This window comes from Physcomitrium patens, chromosome 5, assembly GCF_059467195.1.
Source record: "Physcomitrium patens ecotype Gransden chromosome 5, ASM5946719v1, whole genome shotgun sequence".
Taxonomy (NCBI): domain Eukaryota; kingdom Viridiplantae; phylum Streptophyta; class Bryopsida; order Funariales; family Funariaceae; genus Physcomitrium; species Physcomitrium patens.
In genome coordinates, this window is record NC_143414.1 from 4,662,584 (window position 1) to 4,690,381 (window position 27,798).

Below are 27,798 nucleotides of genomic sequence, written 5' to 3' on the forward strand. Positions count from 1 at the left end.
TCTTATGTTAAAAAATATATAAATAAATAAACATATATATATATATATATTTGTACATCATTGATTTATTTTGGGGCAATTAGAACTTTGTTCATATTCCTTTGCTTTCACAATTTTTGATACTATCACCACAATCTCCCATTTACTATCACCACAATCTCCCATTTACTATCACCACAATCTCCCATTTACTATCACCACAATTTCCCATCTTTGTTCATCTATCAACCAAACCATAAGACTGGAAGATCCAACAAGACGAAAAACATGCAAAAATTTAATAAAAATGTTAATAACCTCAAAATTCACAACAATGTACAGTTGGCCTAATGGCCATTTGGCCATAATGCTCTTCAACAAAACTTCTACGCTATAAGGGAAACAATCAACAATACGCCTACAACTGAAGACCTAGTCCTGTCTGCTAGGATGGAAGGTATTGGCACCCTATATAAGCCTAAGCTTCTCATTTCCTTTGCTGTCCAGCTCACCACCTTTCGTACACCTCAAGTACCTACTTATTTATCCTTGTGTCAGGTTTGTACTCCTTGGCTTTAAGGGACTTATAACCATCCCCTAAGTCTCGACTAGGCTACCCAGCTCCTCAGTCAATGTATGTACATATCTGTTGAAGTGGGAACCAATAACTTAAATGCGATCATCCTTTCAAACCGTCAGCTGGAAGGTTTCCGGGCAGATCGTCATCACTGGGCTTCAAAGTAGAATTCATGCATGAACGGGCCACTGACTCAAATAGCTTGTCAATTTCTGGAGCACATCGAGTGAAGCCGTGTGTCCAAAAGCTGTAGCGTGGATTCTGAAACAAACAAAGCATATATTAGAACATAATGCAGGAGAAATGAACTTGATTTGAACTCGAACTGACAAATCATGGATCTAACATTCGACATGGTTTCATCCTGTAAGGAACTAGAAGTATATTGCATAAATGCAGCTTCAAATTTCTTGATCAGGAAACATCTGTACCTTGATAAGCTCAATAAAGGTGATAAGCAGACCCCAAGGGTGTGGCCGATTGACAATTAGTCTCTCGAGCAACACACGAGTAATCTGTTCCTGAATGATTTCCTGAATTCGCAAAACAAAGCGCAGGTGAGCACTTAGCATTAGTCCCTCATTTTAAATAAGAAACAGTACCTAAAACTGCGCATACTGAGTGAATAAATTCTATGGAACGCACAGTGCCGTCGATCAAAACAACTTCGCTAAATTTAGAAATAAGCTATTTGACCTATGCTCAACAGCTTAGGGTAGCAAACAGCGCTACAGAAAACATGAAAAAGAAATTATAATTTGATTCTTCGTGAATAACAAGGTGAATAGTGGATAAATATTTTGGTATCTTGGGTATCGTGAACGGCTACAGTACAAAATCGAAGGGAACTTACAAGTGAAGCCTCCGCAAAGAGGAACAGAAGTACACACGAGAAGTAATATGTATGATTGTTGGGGTAGCGCAGTTGATTTGCCACAGCGTTCAAAAAGAGATATCTTCCTTCTGTGTCGAGATCATTCACGAGTCGCTGAAATATGTCCATTGGAGCGCTGTGAGTAATAGGAGCCGTGAGTGCTGCCAACTGCTGCGATGTCTTGCTATGAAGTTGCTGAACAGCCTATATACCAAAGAATCCATGTAAGTAAATAGGAACTAGGATCAAAATACGTGCCAGTTAAATCTCTTGTAGAAGGCAGAGCAGTATGAATGAAGTGTACACAGTGCTTCACAATAAAAACAAGTTAGATTTCAATTAGAATACCGAATTTGATTACAAATGACACAACTATCGCTGCTGTTACTTCAAAAACAATCAAGACCCTGAACTCCTTGATGAGATAAGAAGAAAAAAAGGTGCAATTGCTATACCTGCATTCCAACGTAAAGCACCAGCGCGTTAAGGAGAGGCACGTTGTAGCGTGTGCCGGAAGCTTGAGCCTCCTGAGTTGACAAAGTCAATCGCCCCTTTAAATCCATAGATAAGAGTGTTGCTTGATTCCGATTCTGTCCAGTTGAGTACGCAGAGGTTAGATACAATGTAAGGTGCCGCGGTATAGAGTATTTATTTCCAGTGTGTGAGTCAAAATGTTAGGGCTAAGACATACATACCTTGATAAAATCATCAACCTCGCTCTTGAGCTGCTTCGCTTTCAAAGCTCCTTCTACATCTGAGAGAATACGCGGAGACATAGATATTTCTGGCAACAAGTCAACCTGAAAGACAAGGTCACAAACAATTAATTAGTTTCAAGTGCTAACGCCATAAACAAATAACTTCAGAAGATTTCCAGATACCAGAAAACGTCGAGATTTAATGGACCAGCAAGAGTCAAAAACATGCTTTAAGAAGAACCAAGACTATAATCACTGAAATCAGAGGCTCTCCCACTCACCTTAAGGTTGGGAGTAAACGGATCAGGAAGGCGCATGTTGCGAGGAAAGGCACTTAGAATCAAGTTACGCATTTGAATGCAAGACGGTGGAATGACGTCACAAAAGCTGAAGTGATGATCACATAAAAACTCCGGGAAGTCGTGGAGTAGCACAAGAAGAACACGCAACGTGCCCTTGTAAAGCACCCGAACCTGCCAAACCCAGGTTACAGATCAATATATAATTTAAAATACATCATTCTTAACATTCACTAATCGTACACCAAATGCGCTAGAAAATATGTATGCTTTGCCCACACCAACGTCTACTGACGTCAAACTATAATGATATTCATTATTACAATTAGAAGCAAAGGAATCTACTGATTTGCACAAGTCCCAGTGAAACGGCAGCGCAGAGGCCACCCATTGCCAGCATACACAGATATTGACAAAGGTGGCTTAAAACCTTAGCAAAATGGAATAGAGTGGAAAACAAATGATTAGAAACTCAAATCAGCACTTAACGCATACTTACAGGTTCACTCAGATCAGCTTTCCGAAGATAAGGCTCCATAAATTTGAAGAGCGCAACTAATAACTTCTGGAAAGGAGCCCATCCTTTTTGCGAGTTGCTCAATAATAACTTTGGCATAAATGTCCGATGACTGATCAGCTCCAGCCACGCGAAACTAATCACAGAAATGGAACATTATAATATCAATAATCAATGCATGTGCATCCTCACAGGATCACATCTAAAGATGGAAAACAATGACAGACTTGAAACAGTTTTCATTATATCTAGTTGACAAAGTAGGAAGCGCCACACAAACCTGAAGCCTGGAATCTCGAGCGGCTGCAAGGCGAGAAACGCATTCGCGAAGGCCTGCAGCACCTGTGAAACAAAGCTTCGTCAAAACTCATCCATAATTATTGCAAGTGCAAGAACTGAAAAGGCGACTCTCACTTTCACAAACTACAACAGGACAAGATAAAAGCCCAGGTTCTCTCAGTACCTGAAAATTACTAGAATCCAAGGTGGAATCTGACGAATTAAAATCCAAAAGCCACGTTACAAACAAACGGAAGTATGGACGGGGGTGGAATCCTGCTTTTCGATCGTGGTCCCTTTTCATCACACGAACCGTCACATTTAAGACCTGAAACATGAAGGCCGCCAGTGTATCAGAAAAAGAATTGGCCAGATATCTCAAGTGTGACATTGATAATACCGAAGCCGTTAACTGAAATAGTCAGACGAGCATACTTGGAATAATTTCGTAGTTGAATGGAATTGAGTGCAGTTAATGAATTTACCTTCGTAAGGAGGTTGACCTTGTTCAGAGATGGTTCAGATGAGTACTGAAAACAAAAATCACATTATTAGTGAGAAACGATAAGAATACATAATAAAAAAGTCCACACAACTGTTGAGATCTAATCAATTCAACCACTTAGATTGAACAATAGCACTTTCTCTTTACAAACAATGAATATATGGAGCCATGGGACAGTGAACTAGCCATAATGACTACGATTCCACGTATGGAACAAATAGAGACACTAGGCAAGAATTAGAATGTAAAGGGAGTAGGATTTAAATCTTGGGTTGCTTGCACCTTCACCAACAGCACAACAAGTTTTGCAACCATGTCGATGGCAGCAAACGACATAGTCGACCCTCCCTGCTGCCTGGATTCCCCTACAGCAGTCGTAGGCTGTGGAGTCTCTGAGTTCAAGCAATGACTCTCAGCCAATTCCTGTTCGAACATTGCAGGGAAAAGGGTTTTATATCAGTACAGAAATGTGTTGCTGCGGTAAAAGAACACAACCATAGCAAGCCTCTAACATTACATGAGTCAAGAGAACGAATAAAAGTATCACGAGATTCTTAAATAAAAACGAGAGCAGTGTGAAAATGCATTCGTACTATTAGAATACGGAAGAAGCGGTCAGTAACATCGTCTCCCTTCAGCATGCCAGTGCTTTGCAGCTGTGATATGTAAATCGAATTAGCCTTCTCGTTAGGTCCTCCAGGAGTTGTGCAAATACGCGCCCACTCTTGGAAAAACTGTGTCGCCTGTTTTGAGAAAAAATCCATTAGGAATCAAAATGCAGTATAGGATTAATTACTTGTGCATTCATGCCGTTTTTTAATTATATCAAGCATACAAATATAGAGAATAGTTTGTAAATCTGTCAACATAATGCTACCCTTTGAACCAAGCAGACAATACAGAGTAGAATGACACGAAACGTGGAGAAACATAATGCATTCATTCGTTGTATCACCTGCACATTTTTCAATCCATTATCTCATTAAATCTGAGACGGTCTAATAGTTCAAGAGCAAATCTGAACAACTTACTTGTTCCCGAAGTCCAGGGGGATCCGCAGTTTCGCGCATACCGGACTTGCCATCGTCTCTGAGTCCCGCACTGCGACTGGATGGAAGCTGCAATAACAAAAAAAAAATTAAGATGTTGAAAATTGTCCCAAACGTGTCCTTCAATTCCAGTCTCGTTAATATTGATCTCGGTAAAGAGCCCTAAAAGGGATTACCTCACAAGCATTCACAGTCAAAGCACAATGATGAGTTCAATTCTAGGCCAGATAATCTACACTAAATCACATAGCAGAAATACCCACACCTTTTTCTCTTTGGATAGCCGGCCTTTCTCATCTTTGTTTGCACTTGGCGTACCCTTCGCAATTTCCACCAACTGCTGCAATGACTCGGGAGAGCCTGGCCGTGCTGCAAGCTGCAGACGCAAAATACAAAAAAGATTTCCGTTAGAAGCTTCGATAATAAGTACTAAGATAAATTAACTTTGATCCAACTTAAACCACGATTGAACTCCCAGAGAAACCTGGGAAAAAGTGGAAAAATATGATTAAACCTCACCTTGCCAAGAGCGTCAATCACGTTGTAAAATTCTGTGCTGGTAACACCTGCTTCTTCTATGACACACGTCTTCACAAGGTATGCAGCAAAATCAACGGCATCCTCTGCACAACACAATTTAATATTAGTCAGTCTGAAATAAATTCCTATTCTAAATAAATACACCCCGAGGAAGACTTCGTCTTGAAGCCAACAAAACGTTACACTGAAATTATGGTAGTGATAGACTAGGTATTCTCAAGAAAGCTTGTTATCTCTTAAAACCTCAAAGGGCAAGGAGAAGCAAAAAAAAAAATAACAGTTACATATCCTCCAGAATGTTCAACAAAAATACAATACGTACTATTTCGGCCTCCATCAATCCACTTTGTCAAGTGCAAGCTGTAGTCCGTCAAATTGATTAATTCGGATCTGATAAGACCAACAGTAATTTCCCGATTGAACTTGCGATCCTCATCGGAATACACAACCTGAACAAAACAGGATACTGATGTTACGCACCAATCAACATAGACTTGACGGTCACAGAAAATGACCGACAAGTCTATTGTTGTACTCAAATTTTCAATGCCATTAAATACAATTGAAATGAACAAAATGCGTAATGTACGAATCAAAGGCATATTCTTAATTACCCAGCTAGTCAATTCCTTGACCACTCTCCTGCACACATCTCGAATGGATTCCAGGATGCTAAGGTGAACTACAACATGTAGTTGACTGGTGGTGTTTTCGTAAAGTCGCTTGAAAACCTGATTCAAAATATAACTCAGTTAACTACACCAATAGGGGACACATAAGCTTAAGATTCTGAACATGAAACTACCCACCAAAAATACCGAAGGATGAAATAAATTCAGTCGCATGCACAAATGAGGACTTTAAGTTCATTCTCGCTACTGACCTTTTGGGCAATTGCTAGGGCTGCCTCGTCCCTACTCACACATTGCAGAATAATTTCAGGCACCTCATTTACTGGGACCTGCAAAGCATGAACCACATCAGATATAAGACCCAATCATTCCTATTTTGATAGAAGTACGACTGAACACTCGTAAAAAATATATATAATATAATATAATATAAGAAAATGTCTGAACTGCTAACTCTTACCCGAACTTCATCATCAAGCGGGAGCGAAGGGCTAAACGAAGATGCCCTGGAGAGAGCAAGATCCAACTGAAAAAACCACCACCTTATCAGGTTGTAATCGAGAGTGAAGAAAATTCTCACTATGCAGATGAATAGCATAGACTAGTCAGGGGCCACTTAAATGTAGATCAACTACTTGCAAATCAGACCTAAAATAGCGGGAAAATCCCACGAGTCTATAGCTCGTCACACACCCAATTTCAAAGCACTGGACTACGACTACGGCAATAATATATTACTACCAAATCCCAATATGAAAGAGTATTACTATCCAAATGTTTACATCTTAGAATTTCATTGCAATATCAACCAACGTGACATCGTAACTTAAGCCTATTAAGAACATTAAGCATGTCAAAATACATAACCCATCCCTTTACTAATAAATATGTTGAGCATACCTTTTGTGCCACTGAACTGAACTTCTCCAAGGCCTCTCCAGTAGTTAGAGATGGCTCCTGTACTGTAGATCCAATATGTTCGGTTGGCAAAGGAGGCGTCGAAGACGGTGTGGTTCCTAGCGTACCCTGCAGACGTCTACCCAGATGAGAAAGGGTTGCACTACAGAAAAGAAAAAATACAGAAGAGGTTATAACTCTACAATTCCAGATTTTGATCATTCTGACATGCCAGACATAGAATTCAGCACCGCACCTTCGAAGTATTTGGTGTCTCCACCGCAGTGAGTTCTGGAGGAGGAGTTGATGCGCTGGAATATGTGGGAAAGGGGAGAGGAGTCTCCAAAGAATGTCTAGATTGCCCATCTGCTCCACCAACAGATGCTGTTGAACTGAAACTGGAGCATCCAACAATGCACAAAACTCAATTGGTATTAGTGTGCTAAAACAAATCAGAAAAGTAATATACACAATCCTGAGAGATTAGAGTTCATGCATCACATGTATATCCAATTATCTATATTGAACCATCAGTGCACAAGAACGTTCTTGAAAACCATAACGATTTATAGCCACTATCCACTACTAAGGTCTGGTCAAACTTAGTAAGACATCATGTAGAGAACCAAACCTTATTGGAGATGGTTCTCTGATGTCAAGCTCATCAGATGACAGATCTGAAACTTGAGAGGTTGCACCAAGTACGGATGAGGACTGATTCACATTGAATGAGGCGATAGAGTTGGCACCAGCTTCGCGACTCGGAACAGCATAAATGCCTCTACCCGAAAGACTAGTGATTCCCGGAGGACTTGCGCTAGTAACAGGGGTATGACTGGGCTGATTTTGCCAGGGGAGGCGTGCAAAATCCTGCCAACCAGCAGAGCATCGGAACTTTTTAGAAAAGGTGAGAACCCTTGATGTGACAACCCAATTAGTATTTTCCAATATCCTACCCCATCCAATTCATATTAAAAAAGACACGATTGTTTTCAATCTAATACAGCGCAAGTTAAAAGATGACAGTAATGAATATCTCATTCGAGATTCCATAAGAAATTTTATGATCACAAAACCGACACACGCGAACATAAATTTCAAAATGTAAATTCTTACCTCGTACACGCGTGCTTGTGCAGCAGACAACCGCCCTGGTCTTGGACGCAGAGCCTCAGGAAGGCTACTAAGATTTCGATTTGCGTAAGTGTATTTATCGTAATAGGCAGAACCCAAGCGTAATCTATCGGTTCTTCGCAATGCCAGTACAGGAGCAATCACTTCTTCTAAATCTCGTTGTGCCTGTCCAATTCCATAGCAAGCCCGTCCTTTAACATAGAGATATCTTTACAACGTATTCATCGACATGATAGCTTTGTTAACTTCCATCACCTGCAAATATAAAATCTTCTAAGAGCTTGAAAATTAACATCAAATGTACCAAATTAGGAAATATACCTTCTCAGTAGCAGCTTTCTCGATCACAGCACAACCCAAGTCCAGATTGTCATTTGTAACTAAATTCACAGCTTGCTCTAGCACATCTTGAGCGAGAGCTGTCTGCAGAAACGTCCTCAAATAGTTTGCCATGGAAACTCGCAAAGGCTCCTGCAACATTAACATGCAACTATGTTAGGGGGCAAGAACTATGGAATATTACGATAACAAAAGTAAATATAGAAGAGCAGAACCTCGTGGCAACTCAAAGAATAGACATGAGCGAGCATCCAAAAACATAGCTAACAGGTGGTCAAAACTACTCCTCATGTCTACTAATTCTAATACTAAAGAGAGAAGACAAGAGCCCTGGATACCAAGATTCTTGAGTTGTACCTTGCAAGTGACATGAGCCAAACTGCCTGCCAGACTAGCTACCATCAAATTGGCAGACTGGTTTGTACGAGTTTCATCTGCTTCCATTGCGTAATCCTGCAGGTAGCAAAAATGACACCGGAAATCTTTAAATGAAAAGGCTTAAACCAAATATAATCCCATGGCACTGTAAGAATGATCATAGAAAATCTTATCTATAACAATAGGTCAAACCGTAATTATCTAGGATTTCAATTCATTCTATATCCATATGCAAGAATCAAAAGACCAAATAGAAACAAATAGCACAAACCTTAACAACAAGCTCTCTAGTGGTCATGCAAGCAATTGTCACACTTCGATCTACCACAGGAGATATGATTTCCCTAATGGCGCGCTCCATGGCCAGAGGCACAATCCTGCAATAAAAGGATGCTTTCTACCTAAGTATAAAGAAAATGATACACGGATACAATAATCACTATCTAACATAATATAAGATTCTGGAAATTAATCCTGTTTGGTCCCAGTGCAATGCACAATTCAAGCTGATCCTAAAGTGCAATTCATAAGAAAATGCAAGAGTTTAACGAATCATTGCACATTCCTAACAGAATTTCGAAACAAATAAAAAAATACAGTGATAATTGAAGCAAGCACCTCGCAAGCTGAAGCTGTTGACCAAGGCCAGTAAACTTCGGATTTAAGACCACATAAGAAGTCAAATCAGGAATCGCCATTGAAACCTGCCCAACAATAATATATCAGTCACACTAAGCACAAATATTCCCATAACAAATAGAACAAAGCGTTTGTCACAAACAAGGAAATGCACCTGACTAGACGAGAAAGATGGCTGGGATGAAATGGACGAAGCTTGGCCATTCTGGCTGCGATCCAAAGCAAGAGACGGTCTTTCTTCCTCGATTAACTGCAAACGCACCAACAGAATATGTTTCAGATAAGTAAAATATAAATAAATAAACCTAAATAAAAATACAAAAATAAATACAAAAACAAAAATAACCTCCACTGCTTACAGAACCAACGCATTCAACGAACACACCTGTGAAATTACCGACGAAGCCAATGATGTGGCAGGCTGGGTGGGGATTGGAAGTTCAGGAGGAATATCCAACTGCTGAGGCAATGATGGAACAGTCACCGATTGTGAAGAATTATTGGCAGACAAAGCTGGGGAGGGTGATTGAGAAAATACTGGATCTTTATTAGAAAAATCCGGGTTCCCTTCCACCTCACGCTCCAGACCCTCGAGAAGCTTGGAGGGCTTCACTTCCTTCATATCCACATTTAGATTCTTAAAAAGAACCTGCAAATATAAGAAAATAGGACTCATTAAGAATGATATAGCAAAAGCAACAAAAACCAAAAAGGCGGTCAGGACATGACTTGAACTAATAAGCCTGTACATAGACCTCAACAATGACTAAAGATTACAGTCAAACTAATGGATTTCGAATTTGAAACTGTAAAGGTCCCTGTCAAAAAATCACCTCAATATCAAACTTCAGATTCATCTTCAGGTTAGGCAAATTGTAAATCTCGACGAGTAAGCTGAGTATCGCCATAGTCCACGGATTTGGAGGCTGGTAAGCCAGACTCTGGTTACAGGGCTCCAGCACCTGTGAATTTCCACATTGGCAAAAAAGATAAATATACACTGTAATCCCCAAACATTTCGTTTTCTCAGGTTAACGTATTAATCCATGTTTGAACCTCCGTTTCTGGTCGAATTCGTAGTTTTTCGACGACATTATCAACCGCTCACATAGGTAAGATATAGAACAAGTTTCAACGACTCGCACCTTAGATGTAAAAGGAATAATTGCAATCATAAGCCCTTTTTGATATGCCTGCACAAAATGAAATCATATAAGCCGTAAGCCAACAAAATTCGATGCTGATTCTAAGGTTTCTGATGTTAACTCTAACATGTTACACAATGAAAAACATAACAGAATTTGATCAAGACTCCAAAGTTGAGATAAAAAATCTGAGTTCCAGCAATGAAATATACTCTGATAATAAGAGACTTCGGGTCAAGCTCGCGAGCTCGCAACGATTGATTCCGCCGAATGGTCAACTTTCCAAGCCAGCTTCCTAAATTCTTCAGAAGGGACCTCTCCTCCGAGTGAGTCTTGATCAAGTTTGAGGCCAGTAAAACCTGACACAAAGACATCAAATGGTAAATAAGCTAGAAAATTTAGGAAATGAGAGTCCATACTAAAAGCACAAGTACCATGACCAAATCGTTTTAGAACTTATGTTCAATAAATATTTTCAAATTACACAAATAAAAGCCTAAGTTACAAGAGCATATTGAACAAACATTTCGTATACTTATTGTGCTCAAAAATCAGAGTGCGCCAATGAGTTATAAGATGTTTCAGGACTTCACCTTGCAATTTTCGTAAGTTGTCTTGAGAACTTCTTTGTGCAACTCCTTGGAACCTATCTTGTCTAAAAATTTGATGTACGTATCATGATTATTTGGCTCAATGCTTGCTCTGTCAACCAAAACATGATCATCATAAAATCATGATTAATAAGAACTTTGCACCTCAAAAGTAATATGTTGGTTTACAAATAAGAGTAAGCCCCGACAAAGCAGAACAAGAACGAAACAACAAAGACAATAAAGGCCTTATGTTTTACCTTTTCATTACAACATATTGGGCAAACCATGGATGGTATTCTTCCTTCAGAATTTCGGCACATTCCTTTGCTTTAGCTTCCAGATTTGTCCAAGATATATTGTTGATTATAAATGCTACTTTATCCTGAATCTCTGAACTTGGTGCCTGTGAAGAACAGAGCCAAAAATAAAATAAGTTCACAAAACCTACTTTGTGACGGACAGTATGCAAAGCAGTGATCAGATGCTAATTGCCAACAAGCAGGCACTCGAGCCAAAAACGTTCAGCCAGTGGTGGTTGTACACTGAAAGTCTAACAAAATTATCAAATTACCTCAATAGGCTTGTCTCGTTTCCCAGCAGCAGCAACAAGAGTCTCTATATTGAGAGCATGTCCAAATCCAGAAATAGCTGTACGGAGTGAACCTACCAGATTCTCAAAGGATTCAAACGTAAATGGTAAAGAAAAGCGAGGATGATCGAAATCATGTGCAAAAATTGCAAATTTAATAACAGCTGCTAAAAGTAGAAACTAGGACACTAGTCTACTGTGTACAATGACGATGAAACCCATCACTGCGAAAAACATTTTAAAAAGTCACGAACAAAGCAATTACAAAGACTGCAAGCTTGCTGTAAAATGTTTCTGCATACTCAAAATTACAAGAGGACGTAAAGCAGAACTTCATAAGCCACTGAGAAAGCGCTCAACCACACATCACACTTCGAAGTATACAATTGTCACAATCATCCTCTTACCTGAGACGTTTGCAGATCTAGCACTTGTTCGCATGGAAGCTTGGTTCGTCTGACCATTTGGAGCTGCTGAGAATGGGAAATAAGGGGCTGCTGCAGAAAGATTGGTTGACTCCGTACTTGATTGCTGTTGTGAGACCGCTACTTCAGAGGCTCGATTGGCTTGTAAGTTTGAAGTAGTTGCATTCTGCATCACTTGTGCATCAGACCTGGCACCATCAGGCGTCTCTTCAACTGAGGAGTACTGAGATTGCGGATGTTGTGAAAGAGTTGTCGATGATGTCCGGGATATTGATTGAAATGGTGATTCAGAGCTTGTCCGAAATCCTGCCTGTGACGATAACAATGAATCCAAATTCGACTGTGCAACAGACTGAGTGCCATTCTGTGGCTGTGTCCCGGCCCCTGAAGGGAAGTTTCCCGCGGGTGATTGAAGTAATGCCTCCAAACCCTAATAAGGAAAACATGGCAAATGTTAGGACTAAAGGAATAGCAACAGCGGAAAGAGAGGACAAAGACAGAGGTCACGCATTCTAGTCAAGATAGGCATTTCTAAAGAGAACATAAAAAATATAGCCTACTGACCATTTCGTAAACATGAGGAATAGTTTCAGAAAACAAAAGCTTGTTGTACGCACATATCCATATCCTTCAATTATAGAACGAACAGCTTCAATATCTGAATTCCTCGTGCACAACTCAAAACATACCTGTCCAGACAGATACCGTAACTGAGAACTTGAGAACCTGTTACCAGCTGGATCAACAGCAGCAAACGCTGAGTTGAAAATTTCATCCTGGGAGTCCTGCAAAACGCTCCTTGGTGCATTTACAGTTGATGGAAGTGCTACCACAGACGGCTCATTAGAATCATTCACAGAATTTGGATCTGCTACATGATTCGCTTTAACTATATTCATAATGAAGTCCACAAGCTCATTCTGAGCCTCACGAATGTGAGGTACTTGTAGAATATGATAGCAAAACTCCGGCCACTCTTTCAGACGTTCGCGAAACGAATCTAACGCCTGTATAGCAAACGAGAACATCTGGAGACATGAAGACACACGACAATTGAAATACACCATTAATTCAGTTGGACATCATTTCAATAGCTAGTAAATAAAGGAAAACAAACCTCCACATTAAGACAAAAATCAGAAAACATAATTCAATGAAAATTGAAGTGCAATAAACTTGCATAGAGCGTCATCCGATCGACGGTGACGAAGAAAAGATAAGATCAATATTTCACAATGTTAGTCGGATAAGCTTCATTGAAAATGTATCACTGAAAGCTGATGAAGCGCTAATAAAATGTCGCACAACCTATTTACTTATTCAGAATGAGCGTAATCACTATAAATAATAAGAAAGATAATTACCTTTGTCCCAACTGGTTTCGTAAGAGCCCCCAAAATGCATGTCAAGGCTTTTTCAAGTGTACTGGTTGAAACCAGCTGGTGCTTGATCAGGGACCCTGTAACAGAAACCCAAAATTAATAATATATTACTTAATGGTTTCAAAGTAATCAGCTCATAAAACATCTGTCTCACTTGTTTTAAGAAGTAAAATACACTTCATCTACAGCAGAGATATCTTACCAAAAAGAACTGCTGTAACAGCCAAAGCTTTCTCTGGAAACTGATTTAAATGAGGAAGTTCATCAAATAGACAAGATACCATTCGAGAAAATATGGCCTTTTCACGCCTGATTACACAGTCAAAATCACACGAATGTTAGAAACTCCAATCAACTATATTTTGTACAGTAAATTATAATGTAACATCATGGATCCTAATTAAAATCAGCATATCAGACATTAAAACTGCTTATGTAGTGGTGATAAATGTGAAAAGCGCATACTCTAAGAAGGTAAACATATACTGAGCTTTCGGCATCCCAATTAAAGTCAACTCGCACACAACCTACGTATTTAATCGCCATCACAACTAAAGATTGACTACACCATCCATGAAGCTGAATTTGTATCACAACTTCCTCTAGTTGAGATGATGTATTCCATTTCGAGAGCTCAATTCAAGCAATATATTCGAAAAAAAATTAAGAGGAAACGAAGCAACAAAATATTATAATGATAAACAACTTACGAGTTGGGAGGTGATTGATTGAATTGCTGAAGCATGTTGACGACAGTTTGAACAGGAACCTCTCCACGATACACACGTTCAAAATAAGAATTTGCCTCTTTATCGACATCATTTTCTTGTGGTGATGCTTCAATAGAAGCCAGGCCTGCATCTAACGATTTCAAATTCTCACTTCCTCTGGCTCTGACAATCCTATTCACAAGATCCCCTGAAGATAAAAGACCTGAGGCAGCGTACAGAACCTGCCAAAAATTGCAAAGATAGAATGAGCATCGAAATTTGATCAAGATTCACTGGTTACAATATTCAGGCCTCTAGAAACAAATGTCAAGATGCATCCAGGTGATCCTACCACATCACCCAGAACCAGCTATTAAACCCTAAACAAGAGTCATTTAACTCCAAGCAAATCCAAACATACTCATTTCACGGCAGCAGCTACTTAAGTACAGGTAATTCAGAGCGACATTGAAGGATACCCATCAAATCACCTCACCTTCAATATAGCAGCAGAAATATCCGAGAGCTGGTTTCCGGAATGTTCAATTGATCCATTCATTTCATCGAACATGGAGTTCTTTTTCTGCAAGAAACTTAAGCAAACTGCAGCAAAAGAGTCTCGGTGGATGGTTAATTCTTCCTCCAGCCATTTCTCTAGGTTCAAAACACCTTTTCTCGCAGCGAACACAGCAAGCTTGAGTGCAACTTTCGAAGGCATACTGTCCAATACTGCAGGTAAAACCTGTGCATCATATATAATGACTATCAGAAACATGTTTAGTCACAACAAAAACTCCCACAAAGCATACCTAGCAGTTGAACGAGAACTAAACTTCTTAACATGGGTTACAGGCATGAAGACACATATATGTAAACCCAACATAGACAGATGTATAAGTAAAAACCTAGCAACAGAGGAAGGGTGATCGTCTCACAGCTGATATTGTAGTCTACATATTTCGAAATCATTTAAAGCTACAACTACAGAGCATGGCTGAATGTAAGTACAGTTTTCTCTACAAAGACAAACAAAGAATCAAGCAAACAAAAAAAAAGGAGGATTTATCACCTTCAAGCCTCTGCAGACCTGCGTAACCTGGTCATATGCAGAGGGATCCCCCGAGCAGAGGTAATTCACCATTTCCATTTTCAGCGCATCTGAGTTCAGGGACCATAGCTTACTCCATAAAGGGTCAACAGTCTCACCCTCAGTAGTAAGGTTAATTTGTGCAAACAATGGTCTAAGTACCAGTGACAGCATTTCCTCCCGAAAGCTTTCTTGGGAACCCTGTACAAACCCATTTCGAGCATTAAAGATGCCGCTTTTGCAAAGCTTGATAGCTACGAAAAGATGTCATCAAATATACTTCAAGACCAAGAAGCCCCTAAAAGGCAGGCAAAAAAGATATCTTATATAATCTTTTCAAACCGAACCAAATTAGGCGGAAGTTTTCACAAAAACAAATCAAAAAGTAACTGAAGCACAGACACTTTTGAGATTTGATAATTGTTGTCAAAGTTATTCGTAAAATCGAAAACGATTCAACTCTGCAGTGAACGTGAGGTTTCGTACTAAACTTAATGAAAATTAAGAATGTAATACCTTCAAGGATACACCAATATTGACCTGCACAAGTCCCAAAGCCAGAAGCTCTGGACAGTGATTACGGGGGAATTCCAAAATCTCGTGGACTTGATCAGAACGATCCACTTCTGCAAGGCGACAAAGCGCTTCAAGCAGATCTAGAGAAAGCCAGGCATGATTAGGTGATTTCAATTTTCCCTCGTGAGTCTCCGTCTGCCATTCACAACCAAAAAAATAGTTAAATGAGATGTACCATGAACTAAACGCTAAAATCATGCTCACAATGAAAGAATACAGATATCACTGTTATGCACGAGTCTTGAATTCTTAAGTGTCCACATACTCCCAGCTTCCTGGTTCAAAACCATGAAAATATCTACGGTGAAAACCGCTGTACTAATTTCAGACCTATATGATGATTACAAAGTGCAGCATTGTGACAAAATGATTACCAAAATGTTGGGCATAAGAACGGAAGAGTTATCGATAACAAACTCCGATTAAAGGTGGGTGAGTCATACCAGTTTACGTGTCGAATGAGCAAAAGTGAAAACCTCTGGAGTTGCTGAAATTGCGTGTCTCAAGAAAGATAACTGACCCTCATAATTCTTCCACACACGGCCACAAACAGCATCGATAGGAAAAGGATCCTGTTAACAAGAGTACTAGAAATTAGGAGTTTTGAACCAAGTCCAGGATTGTATACACACACGCAAATCTCCATTCAGGCGAAATAATACGTCAAACTAGTGAGAAAGGTTAGGCAATTATTGAACACATGACAACTCACCTCACAACCCAGTTTGTACATAGTCATAAATAGAGTGAAGGCGTGTTCGTCGGACAAGAAGAATCCCTCGTAGTCCAGACTCGACACTATCAAACTCCAATCCATACTCGGGTTCTGGGAATACGTTAATGTTGCCAGTCAGTACAAGTATACGGCAGTTCAGCTCGCCTACAATGTCCAAATGATTTAGGCACCAAGTTGCAACAATTTATACACCCTACCTCGTTGAATTTACTGAACAGAATAGTTTCTGTCGCAGATAGCGACTGCAAAGTATAACTACATAGCATCTCTACCGAAAGAAAACTAACTGCTAGCAAGCATCCCACACAAAAAAAGAATGTGTCAAGCTACAGCTCACCAATTGATTAATGGCACCCAAAAGAATTTCCACGTGCCAAGTGGTCAATTTTGAAGGTATCGGCTCCCCACTGCAAAGTAAGTTGTAGAATGGCCCATGTATGCTCTGAACCTCTTCAAAACCCTTCGCAGTTCGAGCCACTGTACCCAATATCCGTGCAATGTCGCTTTCTATAAGAGGACCACCCTGTGACAGAATCTCTTTGCAATGATCAACACTATATGTGCAGTCGAACCCGAGCTCCTCTAGTAAGCTAACCACGTCAGTCGCACGCTCCAACTCCATCAATAAGGTTTCTGAAAGCAACGATCCAGATTTCTTGGCTACATCATAATCTCTGTAAAAAAAATCAATACTCGTCAGTGCATACAGAATCAAATTCGAAACGGCTGTTGAAGTGCACTAGACCGAAGCACAGCAAGAGAAAAACCATTAGGGCTAATGATGCTTGTGTAAGCACATAGCTATACGAATCAACGACGCAAAGATATCATCTCACCGCCTGCAAGCCTTGATCGTAAACAATTTTCAGAAATTACGTTGATATTCAACCTCCACAGCAGTACTTGTAAAAGAAATCATTACTGCACTGAAAAAGAAAATAATCATACCTTAAGCAGTCCACTTCCTTATTGACATCCTTCAGAAAGGGAGTCAGCGTTAAGGAATCGACTGCAAACGGTTGCAAAGCATGCAAGGACTTCAAAAAAGACGATCGAAGTTCCAGAAGTGATTCACTTGAATACAAACACCATAAAATCCTTTCAATCAGATCTTCTGAAAGGTCTGACGTTGGAGTATGGCACCACTCCGTAACCTTCGTCTCCAAAAATGCTTGACCTGCAGACTCAACAAAAGAAGATCATGAAAAAATGTTTTAAATATGGCAGGAACGACCACAGAAAGAATTAACAGCTCCAAAACTTCCATTTGAAACGACTCTTGAATACAACAAAAACCAGAATGGTCCATTCAGCAATGCTTCATTTATCGTAGAAATCCAAGATTGATTTAAAAAAAAAAAGGTTGTTACTTTCCGTATGAACAACCATGATCAGATAAAGAGTGTGTCACCAATTCAACAAATACGCTATCGCACAAGACTTCATCAACTCTCGATTCACACCGAAAACTCATCACTCCATTACTAATTTTCACGACACGACAAAAATATATAATCATCATGTAATCCTCACTTATACTCACCTTGTTGACGTTGACTATTATCTTCTGCGTCTGCAAGGGCAAGCCCAAGAGCAAGTTGCTCCGATAAAGATAGATCCAGCGCTCTGCAAAGATTAGCTAGAAACTCTTCACTAACAGATGGAAGGTTTTGCAAAGCTTCGCATAATACAGTCCCAAGATTGGGCTGGCGAATCAAATCCCGAATGACAATTGCCAACAGATCGAGTTTTACTTGCAGATTTTGATCATTCTCCGCCAAATTGACTTGCTCAAGACAACTTCGTAATAGAATGATACTCCCATCCGGCCCATAACTGATCAACTGCAACCCATAGGCATTACGATGTTTATCAGCAATACAAGCAAAGAAAGAAGAAAAAACACTAGGAAAACAAGAACCCATCATGTAGAGTATAAGTCAGCTCGAGGAAAAACACAACAGATGTTTCGAATAACAAGAGAACACTAAATACACATAAACATTGTTTCTCTGCTTCCTGGCAGCCCTGGCTTCAGAAAGAGTTGGTACCTCGTAGAGCTCCTTAACCACAGATTTGTAATTGTCTTTGCTCAGATTAGCAACCTGAAAACCAATCTGAGCTGCAAGAGGTGAACCACACGGAATCATGGCTTGCCTGCCAATATCACGCTACTCCTAGATACGGAGGATTCCCCTTACTCCTCCACCAACAGATGCATCTACCTATAGACCACTTCTATTCTCCTGCATCCCCAACACCCTGAAAGTGCCAGTTGGAGTGAATCTATCCCACAGCCAAATAGAAGGCAACTTTATTGTCAAAGCTTGAAGCTTTTAATATGAATTATGGGAAAGAAACTTCCGAATATATCATCTCTAATCATGGACCATGTCTACTAAAAGTAAATATCTCCGTTCGTTTTGAAAACCCTTGACGTGGACGCGGTGCTGCTCCTAGAGTTATTAAATCCACCTTGCTCTTCCACCTTCAAGCGATTGGACCCTGTCTGTCACAGGCATACAATAAATATATATATATATATATATATATATATATATATGAACTCAGGTAAGTTACTAAATAAATCAGTCAACTAGATTAACTCAAACATTGAAAATACAGAACTGAAAGTAAGCTTGTGATCCTAAGACAACCCAGTTCAAAACACGGGAACATGATAAAACTCTCAGCATGACGAAACGCCTACCCATTGTGACTGAATGAGAAAAACAGAGTGAACGAGAACTACACGATTACAGTTGATTCACCTAAACTATGTCACATACATAGATGACTGAAATACAAATAACTCGGAGTGTCACTTAACACCGAACAAAATTGCTGATTTACTAGTTCAAACCCACTACCGCAAAATTGTACCAAGCCATTATTCAAGTTATTGTCAAGTAAGTTAGCCACCAAACTTCCACGAAGCTCAGCGAGAGCTAATCGCGGTACTGACGGAATTTAGAAGCCCCAAAAAGAGAAAATAACGAGTAAACGATTGAACAACTGGTGTAAATTGTGAAATCTTTGAAGAACTGGTTCCAAAAATTCAGACTTCATTGCAAAGACAACATTTGAAAGCCCCTCCACCCCCTAACCCGGAACTTCCAACATCTTTATAGGTTGTCCAAGGGTGACAACAAAGTCATCTCACTAGACAAGAAGGGGAAAAACACCAACTTGACCTCATCCGACACTCCAAAACCTTTCACAACACATCGCTCGACTTATCAAAACAATACAAAAAATCCCAATCACCTCATTATCCACACATGACAACACAAACAAGGAACCCCAAAATTCACCGAGATAACGAACAACGCCCCACCACACCACACCACAGTGCAGCCTCACTTCAGAACCCTAGAACACCTGCGCTTTCTCTTCACCATATCCTCAAAACGAGCTGGCAGAATCCTAATCCGTCTTGAATATACAACAAAAAAAACCCAACTCACCAAAAGCACGGAAGCGTTGAGGAAGCGGTGGGATGCGGGTTCCAGCACAGCAGACGAGGAAGCTGGAAACCCTAGCTGAAGAAACAGGCAGACAGACAGACAAACAGAGAGAGAGAAAGGCAGATGAAGAGAGAGGGAGGGAGGAATAGGCAGCGCCAGGGACGGAGGAGGAAGGAGCAACAGCGATGGAACAATAGCTAAAGAGCGGTAGAAATAGAGAGTCAGAGAGAAAGAGAGAGGGCTCTTTGAATATGATAGAAAGAGAGACTGGGGAGTAGCAGTGGGGTGGGAGGGGGAGGAGAGGGGGAGGAGAGGGGGCTGATGCGTAGAGAATGATGCGGGAGCCCGGGAAGAGAAACAGAGCAAAGCAAAGCAAAGGAAATGGTGGGTTGTGGGGGGTCTAAGGAAAAGGTCGTCCCTTCCCTCTCTCTCTCTCTACCCTTCCCTTCGCAATACTATTTCCCACTTCCAGTTGGAGTTGTGGCGGCACTGCTTCTGCTGCTAATTTCTTCTTCTCCTTTTTCTTCGTCTTCTTCGTCTTGCCTCTCTTCCTCCCTTCCTCCCTCCGACTTGAGCCTGATGAAGATAAAAAGAGAAAATGGTGGAGATCTTCTTCTGCCCACTGGCTTCTTACGGGAGCATCTTCTTCGTCACGTCTTTCTGTGTCTCTGAGACTGATGCAGGTTTTAGGAACACACACACACACACAACCACATAAAAATAAATAACTAACCAACTAAATGAGCGTGTGAGTGAGTCCTGTACTCCACGCCACCTCTCACTTCAAGTTGTAATTCTAAAAATGAAAAAAACGAGAGGTAATTGTAAGATGAGAGTATTTCGTACCAAGTATCTATGATTTTATTTTAACAATAATAACATAAATAAATAAGTGGTAAACAATATCATGTACATGCAATGCTAGACATTCATTTTTTTGGTATGATTTTTCAATATCTATATATATATATATATATACCGAAGTACTGGGATGTCTTGCATTTTTTCTTGGTTTTAATGTTATATATATATATGAAATCTCACCCACCTTTTCTTCTTCGTTTCTACTTAGTTTTTTATTTTACTTTTATTTTATTTTGTTTCTGCTTAACTTTTTCTTTACTTTTTATTATCTATTTAAAAGCAACAGAAGGTCATGCTGGAGAACTTGCAGGAGGTCATGCACGAGTCTTAAACTGGCCTTGCCCGACGAACATGGCCGGAAGTACAATTTTTCGTCCGTAGGTTTTCGTTCATGGCATCACCGCCATTGGGTTTTTGTTCGTGGGCATATGAGTCCGTCTCAGTCCTCGCTCGGCTTTCAAACATCGGCGCACGGCAACCTGTTTGAACTCGAACTCGGCATTGAAACGTGCCGCTTCGATGTATGTATACATACCTGTATGTGTTTGAGCGACAGAGAGAGAGAGAGAGAGAGCTGAAAGGCATTTTCTCTCAGCTGCTTGCGGTATTGGGGGGGTGGGGGGATTTGAATTCGTGATGAGCAGTGCAGAACTTGAGGTGGGTTCTTTTCGGTTTGTATAATTTCAATTCCCATTGTCATACGAATCTTACTGTAATTCCAGCCTGGTACGCGGCCACCAACAACGGTCTATCATGCACGGAGCGTATACGCAGATTGAACGTCGGTGTCTTCCATTTTGATATGAAGTTTTCATTTCACGGTGGTTCTGAAAAAAGACCTGAGGATTTTGAAAACCATCCCTCATTTATTAAACGACATTGGGTATGCGGGTACGAGTCCCCCTTTTCACCAGAGATGCTGCCAGAACTTGGCGTTAAGGCTGGAAGAATAATATTCCACACATCATATCTTTCTCTGGATCATTCTGCATTGAATACCGGATGACGATACGAAAGCTCGAACGCAAAAGTTCGAACGACATAGAGCTTTTACAATTCAAAAACATTCATACTGTGTAACTATCACGTCTTCTCAGATAACTTCATGTTGTCAACCTTTTCCCTGCAGAATGCATGTGAAGTGGATTTACTCTGACGTCGTATGAGTACTTCAACCACAATAAGCGTGACGTCGGCAACATGCAAATTTAGAGTGATTGGAAAATTACAATGTAGTATCAACATATCCACCAAAATCGGCCAACCATGACACCGAAGATGGAGCTGACATAAGTGGATGCAATCACACAGTTGCAAAAATGGTTCACAGCTTCTAAAGATATTCCGTGACTTGGGGTTCCTTTGTCCACACAACACGCGGATGATTTTAGATCTTCATGCAGGATTGAAAACACGATACGTTTGCAGGAAATTAACAATTTTGGCAACCCATCCTCAACTACTTCGAGCATCAAGTAAATGTTCGGACACTGTCAGTCTACAACTACTCCGAGTTGTTTCCGTGAGGCCTTACTCTTTCTCTTCTTCTTCTTCTTTTGAGGTACTTCAGAATTCGCACCATCTGCCTCTGAAAGGGTTGCAGGATCCACTTTTGGCACCTTAGGTTCCTTTGCGGCTTCCTTTGCAATTTGAGCAGCAATGCTTGGCAGCCATTCTTCACCCCTTTCCCGCTTTAGCTGAGCAACTCTTTCTTCCTCTTTCTTTTTGGCCAGTCCCGCCTTCTCTTGCAAAGCTTTAGCTGATGCTAGTGATTTTTCTCTCCACCGTTTGCCTTGCTCTTCTACGGTTTCGGTGTCGACAACTGTAGCTCTCAAACGAACCAGATGCTGCATGGACATAGGCAAAGGGTCACATTTGCATTCTCTCTCTCTCTCTCTGCAGAGATTGAAAACGAAGATCCTCTATTGACAAAAAAAAAAAAACAAAGTAAAAGATCATGTTTCAGAATTTATAAGACTAGACGTTGCGTCTACTTAAGAAGCACCTTTACTGCTTAGGGATGTGAAAAGGACGGGACTACTCAAAGGACATGACAACTTGTTGTGGCGTTGGAAACAGAGCAATCAGCACTAAGATCGGTTCCAAAAACTCTTCCATCAGCTATTAGCTGCCAAGAACGGCACTCATCGCTCTAACGAAAAAATATATAAATATATATATACACAAACACACTGATATATGAACGAAAATTTCACATTAAGAGAGTACCTCTTCTGAGTCCTCGTCTAACGTCAGACTTGGTCGCAGATTAGGTTTAACTCCTAGGCTCGGCACGATTTCTTCTGCAAACATAACCCAAAGCAACAGTGATTGCTTAGCATATATTGAGAATATATAGGAGTGGAAAAAGTGAAATGTCGTTCAAATATTTATTCGATAAGATCTGGTTGATCTCTCTCCTTTCAAGAATTGTATGCTCAATACACGATGAGCTCAGGCTGGAAGAATTTTTAAGTAAGGCATTGCATGCCTGCTCCTCAACAATTAACTAACTATTTTACAAAACAACAAAACCAGAGAACAAAACCAGATGAGAACTGTTCATTCAATTTGCTCATTTGACATTTATTGACAGTTCGAACTCAAATGACAATTTAAATATGTTAACGTACAGTGCCAATCAGCGAGCTCGGATCAAGTAACATGGATAGCTATATACCACGCTTCTGTATGACAATCCCTGGAGGTGCTCGACGAAAGAGACGAATGCCCCCGATCCTACCACCTTCGTCCACGATACTGTCTCCACTTGGAGGTTGTGAGGGTTTTGCATTCGTGACAGAAACGTCACCAGTAGTGGCCCCAAACTTTTTATCCAGGTGTTTGTACAACAGATCTTGCAACTGTATGGTGGTTCCAAATGCAAGGGATTCAATTCTCGTCTTTGATTGCAAAAAGAAAAAAGAAAAAAGAAAAAACAACTATTCTGAGCAAAAGTCTCTCTTGCACACGTTAGCAGTGTTAGGAAGGACTCGTCGAGCCATCAGATTTGCAGATAAACGATAAATATCTAAGTCATTCCTATCTGCTGAATGTACATACTTCCGAGTCTTAGCAATCTCAGAATTTGTTGATGAGTCCCCTCAAATGGCACATGTGGGATGCTGAGCTAAAGAAAGAACCTCTGGAATCGATCAAACAGCAAAAACATACAAAACTATAAAAAATGACGAAAGCGATACAAGGAAAAACGCACCCGAGTTTGATAGAGCTTCAACCCGGACGAATCCTTGCCGTCCTCCTCCGATCCTCGCGAATCGGTTGCGCTATTCACAGAAGCATTCCCGGAGTTCGCCGACTTCCGAAGCGACGGCACGGGAGCAGAGGCATTTTGAATTACGGCTGAAGAATCGATGGCAACACTACGAAGTGCTGCTAACTTGGCGGCATCTAATTCATCGTCTTCGTCCGAGGAACTCGACATTGTTGTCTCGAAGTTAAAATCGAGACGTTACAGCTTCGATTGCGACTTAAATTGGCTCCAACACAATCCCCATTGCGCGCAATTTGACCAGGCCCGAAGGACAGAGAAGTGAAGAGTGTTTTGCTTTGAGAGTGATGAAGCTCCGAGGATGAGGAGCGCTTTGGCCTCAGGGTTTAGGGCTTTGTGGATGAAAAATATATAGATTAATTTATACAATCTTTTTATCATTCATCTTTATACATGGTGAAACCGGGACCCATTCAGACTTGAACCTCATCCGGATTGCAGTTGTGCTCTTAGTTATTTAGTGTGGATTTACAATTAATCTACATGCCTTTTATAAAATCTCCGTTCTTATAATTTGTTCTTTGATAGGCTTACACTTTTATAAATAGAAAGTATGCACCTGGAAGAGTGCACCGAAGATTCTGCATTGTGGCTAAATCTTCAGTGGTGTGTCCAGGATTCAAGCGTGGGATGCAACAACAGTCGCATGATTTGGGGGTGAAGGGGCAGCACTACTGGTGCATGATTTGGCATTGGAGGCGACAGGGTAGTGCTTTGGGATGATGATCCAACAGACACTGCTCCACTTCATTGTTACATCTGCTCGCAGCACAGCCTCTGGATTTCACTTCATTTCTCTCTCTCTCCTGCTTCATCTTGCATAAAAGTGCAACCTTGGTGTGGTTAATTGTCAGAACTGGTCTCTTATAGGAATCCATTGTGTGGAGAGTCTGCGTCGAAGTAAGCAGCGAGGACTGATCTGAAGCTGCGGTGAAAAGATTACTTATGTGTGAGTTAATGGCGCGTAGAACAGATACTACCGATGTGCGGATCGCGAAAGAAGGTCCAATGCCAGGATACAGTGACCATATACCTGGCGTGACATGCCACGTGATGGGTCGCTCGTATTCGGATGCTTCGAGAAGCGGTGTGGCGATCACGGAATCGTTGCTGAAAGGAGAGTTCCGCAGCGCAATCCACCTGGTAAGGATGGGGTGTTGACGGTACTCCCATGTGATGTGTCGTGATGCTTGCAAGCTCTTGTTGACGTGGGTTCGGTGTTTGACTGTGCGCTGGTGGTCAAAGAGCACGGACAATAGAGCAGGAGGAGGCGGTACTGGCTTCCACGCCGAGCTTAGTCGGTCCAGGGAGAAAACGGACCCCACGGCACTTCTGTGACGTTGCAGCTTGAGAGAGGCCCCGCCGGAAACTCGCGGCTCGTCTGGGAAGGTGGATTTGGAGAGCTTGAGGTCCGTCTCTGCTTCCCTTGAGAAATCCTTCACAAGAAAAGTAATTCATCGCTTGCTTTTCTGAATACAAACCCCACCTTCTAGCTTAAGACGGCCTGTCCGTCTACATATCTAGCTTACAAGAACCATAAGCTTACAAAATCGCAGTCAAATGCAAATGAATTTAGATTCTGTTGAAGGTCAGTGTTATCACATTGGTGAACCTGGCATATCCTTGTCCGATTCACTAGCTTTGACTCGAGAAGGGATAGCTGAGGGGGAGGTCGGAGTGGCAACTAACGTGGTATGCACAGTACGAGAGTGCCTGCTTCATGCTGCGTGAATAAGGTGGTATTGCGCTCAAATGAGTTCGACGGAAGTCACATGAGCTCACAGATGTTGCAAGCGTGATGCTCCGGTGTAGACAATGTGTCGAGACGACTGACGGTCCTGCCAGAACCACAGCTCCCATGCACATGTCCCTAGTGGACCTGCCCTACAAACATACCAAACTCCAACTGCGCAAAGAGTTGGACACCCCTGGCCCGGAATATTACCAAGTGAACCGAGGTCACCATCGAATGCCTGGCTACTCGGGCCACACTCATGGCGAACAAGTAAGATTACACAACTGAACCTTAATTGCCTCTTGCACCATTAATTGTACATGCCACACTCGGCAAGTGCTCCAGGTGCTCAAACAAATCGGTCTGGATCTACGGCAGCACATCTTTGCAAAAACATACGGCAGTCTGACTCGTGAACTTCGACGATTCCCCTCTGAGCCTTCGACATCAGCGAAATATATTCAGTACGCTGAGAATCGGCCACTGGTGACCGACGGGTTCGAGTTGAAGCATGCAATGAAATTCCACCACAACAAGCTTATGGACGTTGGAGAGGGCACTTTGGGACCTTCCCTGGAGCCTGTGGCCCTTAATTAGAATTGTCCAGATAATATACTGTAGCATCGATAGAGATGCACCTGCTTGAAGTAACTGGTGCATGCATGCATGCAGACACATGACAACAATGGTGTCCCAGAGTCGGTTACAAAAACTACCCACGTAATTGTCATGAGTCGCCAACTGCATGCACGCGTTTGGCAGCAACACTGCAACAAGTAGATTCTAACAGTGAAACACAGAATTGCTGTTGATGTAATACAACCCCACCATCGTCCAATCTCTCGCATCGTTAAGCGTGAACAAGAATATTGCACCATTAGCTTCGCGTTCAAGTTGTAGAAGTTATACCAGATAGAATCGATGGCCTCTACTACATTTTAACAATTCGGAGCACTATGACTGCAATGTTGTTTAAAACATGATTTTGCGTGTTTGACAAATGTTACATGATTCGACATATGCTAGTAAGAAAATACTTTGGAATATGTTACGAATTGTAATTTTCTGATGACATGCATTGCTTAGATAAAACGTAAAAAAGATTAGAACCTTTTGGTTTTCGAGTGAAGGTAAACTTTTTAAGGTAATGATTTTTGTTTGATGTAGATTTTTGCATTGTTGGATAATAAATAAACAACAAAAGAACATCAGATTTGAAATTTTGTATGAGTGATTGAATACCAGTAAAAAATAGATTTAGATGTTTGTGATTGTTATGAAATTTTAATGCATCTGATGTAAGAATTGAATGGGTCATGTCAGAATTACACACTAACATAACAAAAAATAAAAAAATAAAAAATGATATTTATAGTTTATAATATGTGCATTTTTTTTCTTAACAGAAATGAATTCTTTTACTGAAAAATTTAGATCCTATATTTGCTCATAAAATATTCAAAATATCAATAATTATTTGTTTGAAAGTATGTTTAAATAAGAGCATGCAAGTTTTTACAGAAAAAAAAAAAAAAACAAAACAAAAAGATAAAAAAAAAAAAAAAAAAATCAATGTTGTGAACTTATTCATTTAAAGGTTGAAGTTTAAACAACACTAATTATGGAAGGAGTTTACATTTTGAGTATACATACATACAAGTATAAATTTGAAAAAAAAATCTTGCCAGTTTATCTTCTTTTACTCTTATAATTGTAAACTGATTTCTATTTTAAATAAAAAAAACACACAGTAAAACGTCACAATCCAAGGCAAACTACAAAGCAGAACAATACGATAATTTTTTTAAATTCTTAAAATATTTCATGACTACACAATATCCAGTGGACATTAAAAAATTAG

At 40.5% G+C, this 27,798-nt stretch overlaps 2 protein-coding genes across 3 annotated transcripts; both read right to left on the bottom strand.

Moving 5' to 3' along the window:
• Positions 1-268: 268 nt before the first annotated feature.
• On the bottom strand, positions 269-20,398 carry LOC112281995 (uncharacterized). Of its 2 annotated transcripts, none has more exons than XM_090250318.1 (50): positions 20,047-20,398; positions 18,631-19,088; positions 18,123-18,423; positions 17,528-17,756; positions 16,917-17,253; positions 16,556-16,669; positions 16,287-16,415; positions 15,784-15,978; positions 15,250-15,468; positions 14,677-14,922; positions 14,181-14,422; positions 13,673-13,779; positions 13,453-13,547; positions 12,778-13,116; positions 12,071-12,518; positions 11,646-11,737; positions 11,332-11,477; positions 11,075-11,183; positions 10,694-10,840; positions 10,482-10,529; positions 10,170-10,298; positions 9,722-9,985; positions 9,491-9,586; positions 9,316-9,401; positions 8,969-9,074; positions 8,677-8,772; positions 8,302-8,451; positions 7,963-8,145; positions 7,478-7,716; positions 7,103-7,244; positions 6,850-6,975; positions 6,410-6,475; positions 6,201-6,278; positions 5,932-6,048; positions 5,640-5,766; positions 5,297-5,400; positions 5,043-5,153; positions 4,760-4,846; positions 4,322-4,471; positions 4,011-4,151; positions 3,709-3,753; positions 3,408-3,551; positions 3,225-3,286; positions 2,927-3,080; positions 2,410-2,601; positions 2,126-2,230; positions 1,886-2,020; positions 1,410-1,634; positions 988-1,089; positions 269-817 (listed from the first exon to the last, which is right to left on the bottom strand). In XM_090250318.1, the coding sequence occupies exons 2-50, from the start codon at positions 18,727-18,729 to the stop codon at positions 659-661; spliced, it is 7,563 nt and encodes a 2,520-aa protein (XP_090106444.1). In that variant the 5' UTR covers positions 18,730-19,088; positions 20,047-20,398; the 3' UTR covers positions 269-658. The 2 variants fall into 2 exon arrangements, with proteins under 2 accessions (XP_090106444.1, XP_024374833.1); XM_024519065.3 differs by having other exon boundaries at positions 18,631-19,084; positions 20,047-20,249.
• A 1,704-nt stretch (positions 20,399-22,102) lies between these two features.
• On the bottom strand, positions 22,103-24,486 carry LOC112282131 (uncharacterized). The gene is made up of 4 exons (XM_024519385.3): positions 24,128-24,486; positions 23,591-23,774; positions 23,140-23,213; positions 22,103-22,757 (listed from the first exon to the last, which is right to left on the bottom strand). The coding sequence occupies exons 1-4, from the start codon at positions 24,353-24,355 to the stop codon at positions 22,404-22,406; spliced, it is 840 nt and encodes a 279-aa protein (XP_024375153.1). The 5' UTR covers positions 24,356-24,486; the 3' UTR covers positions 22,103-22,403.
• Between the last annotated feature and the right edge of the window lie 3,312 nt (positions 24,487-27,798).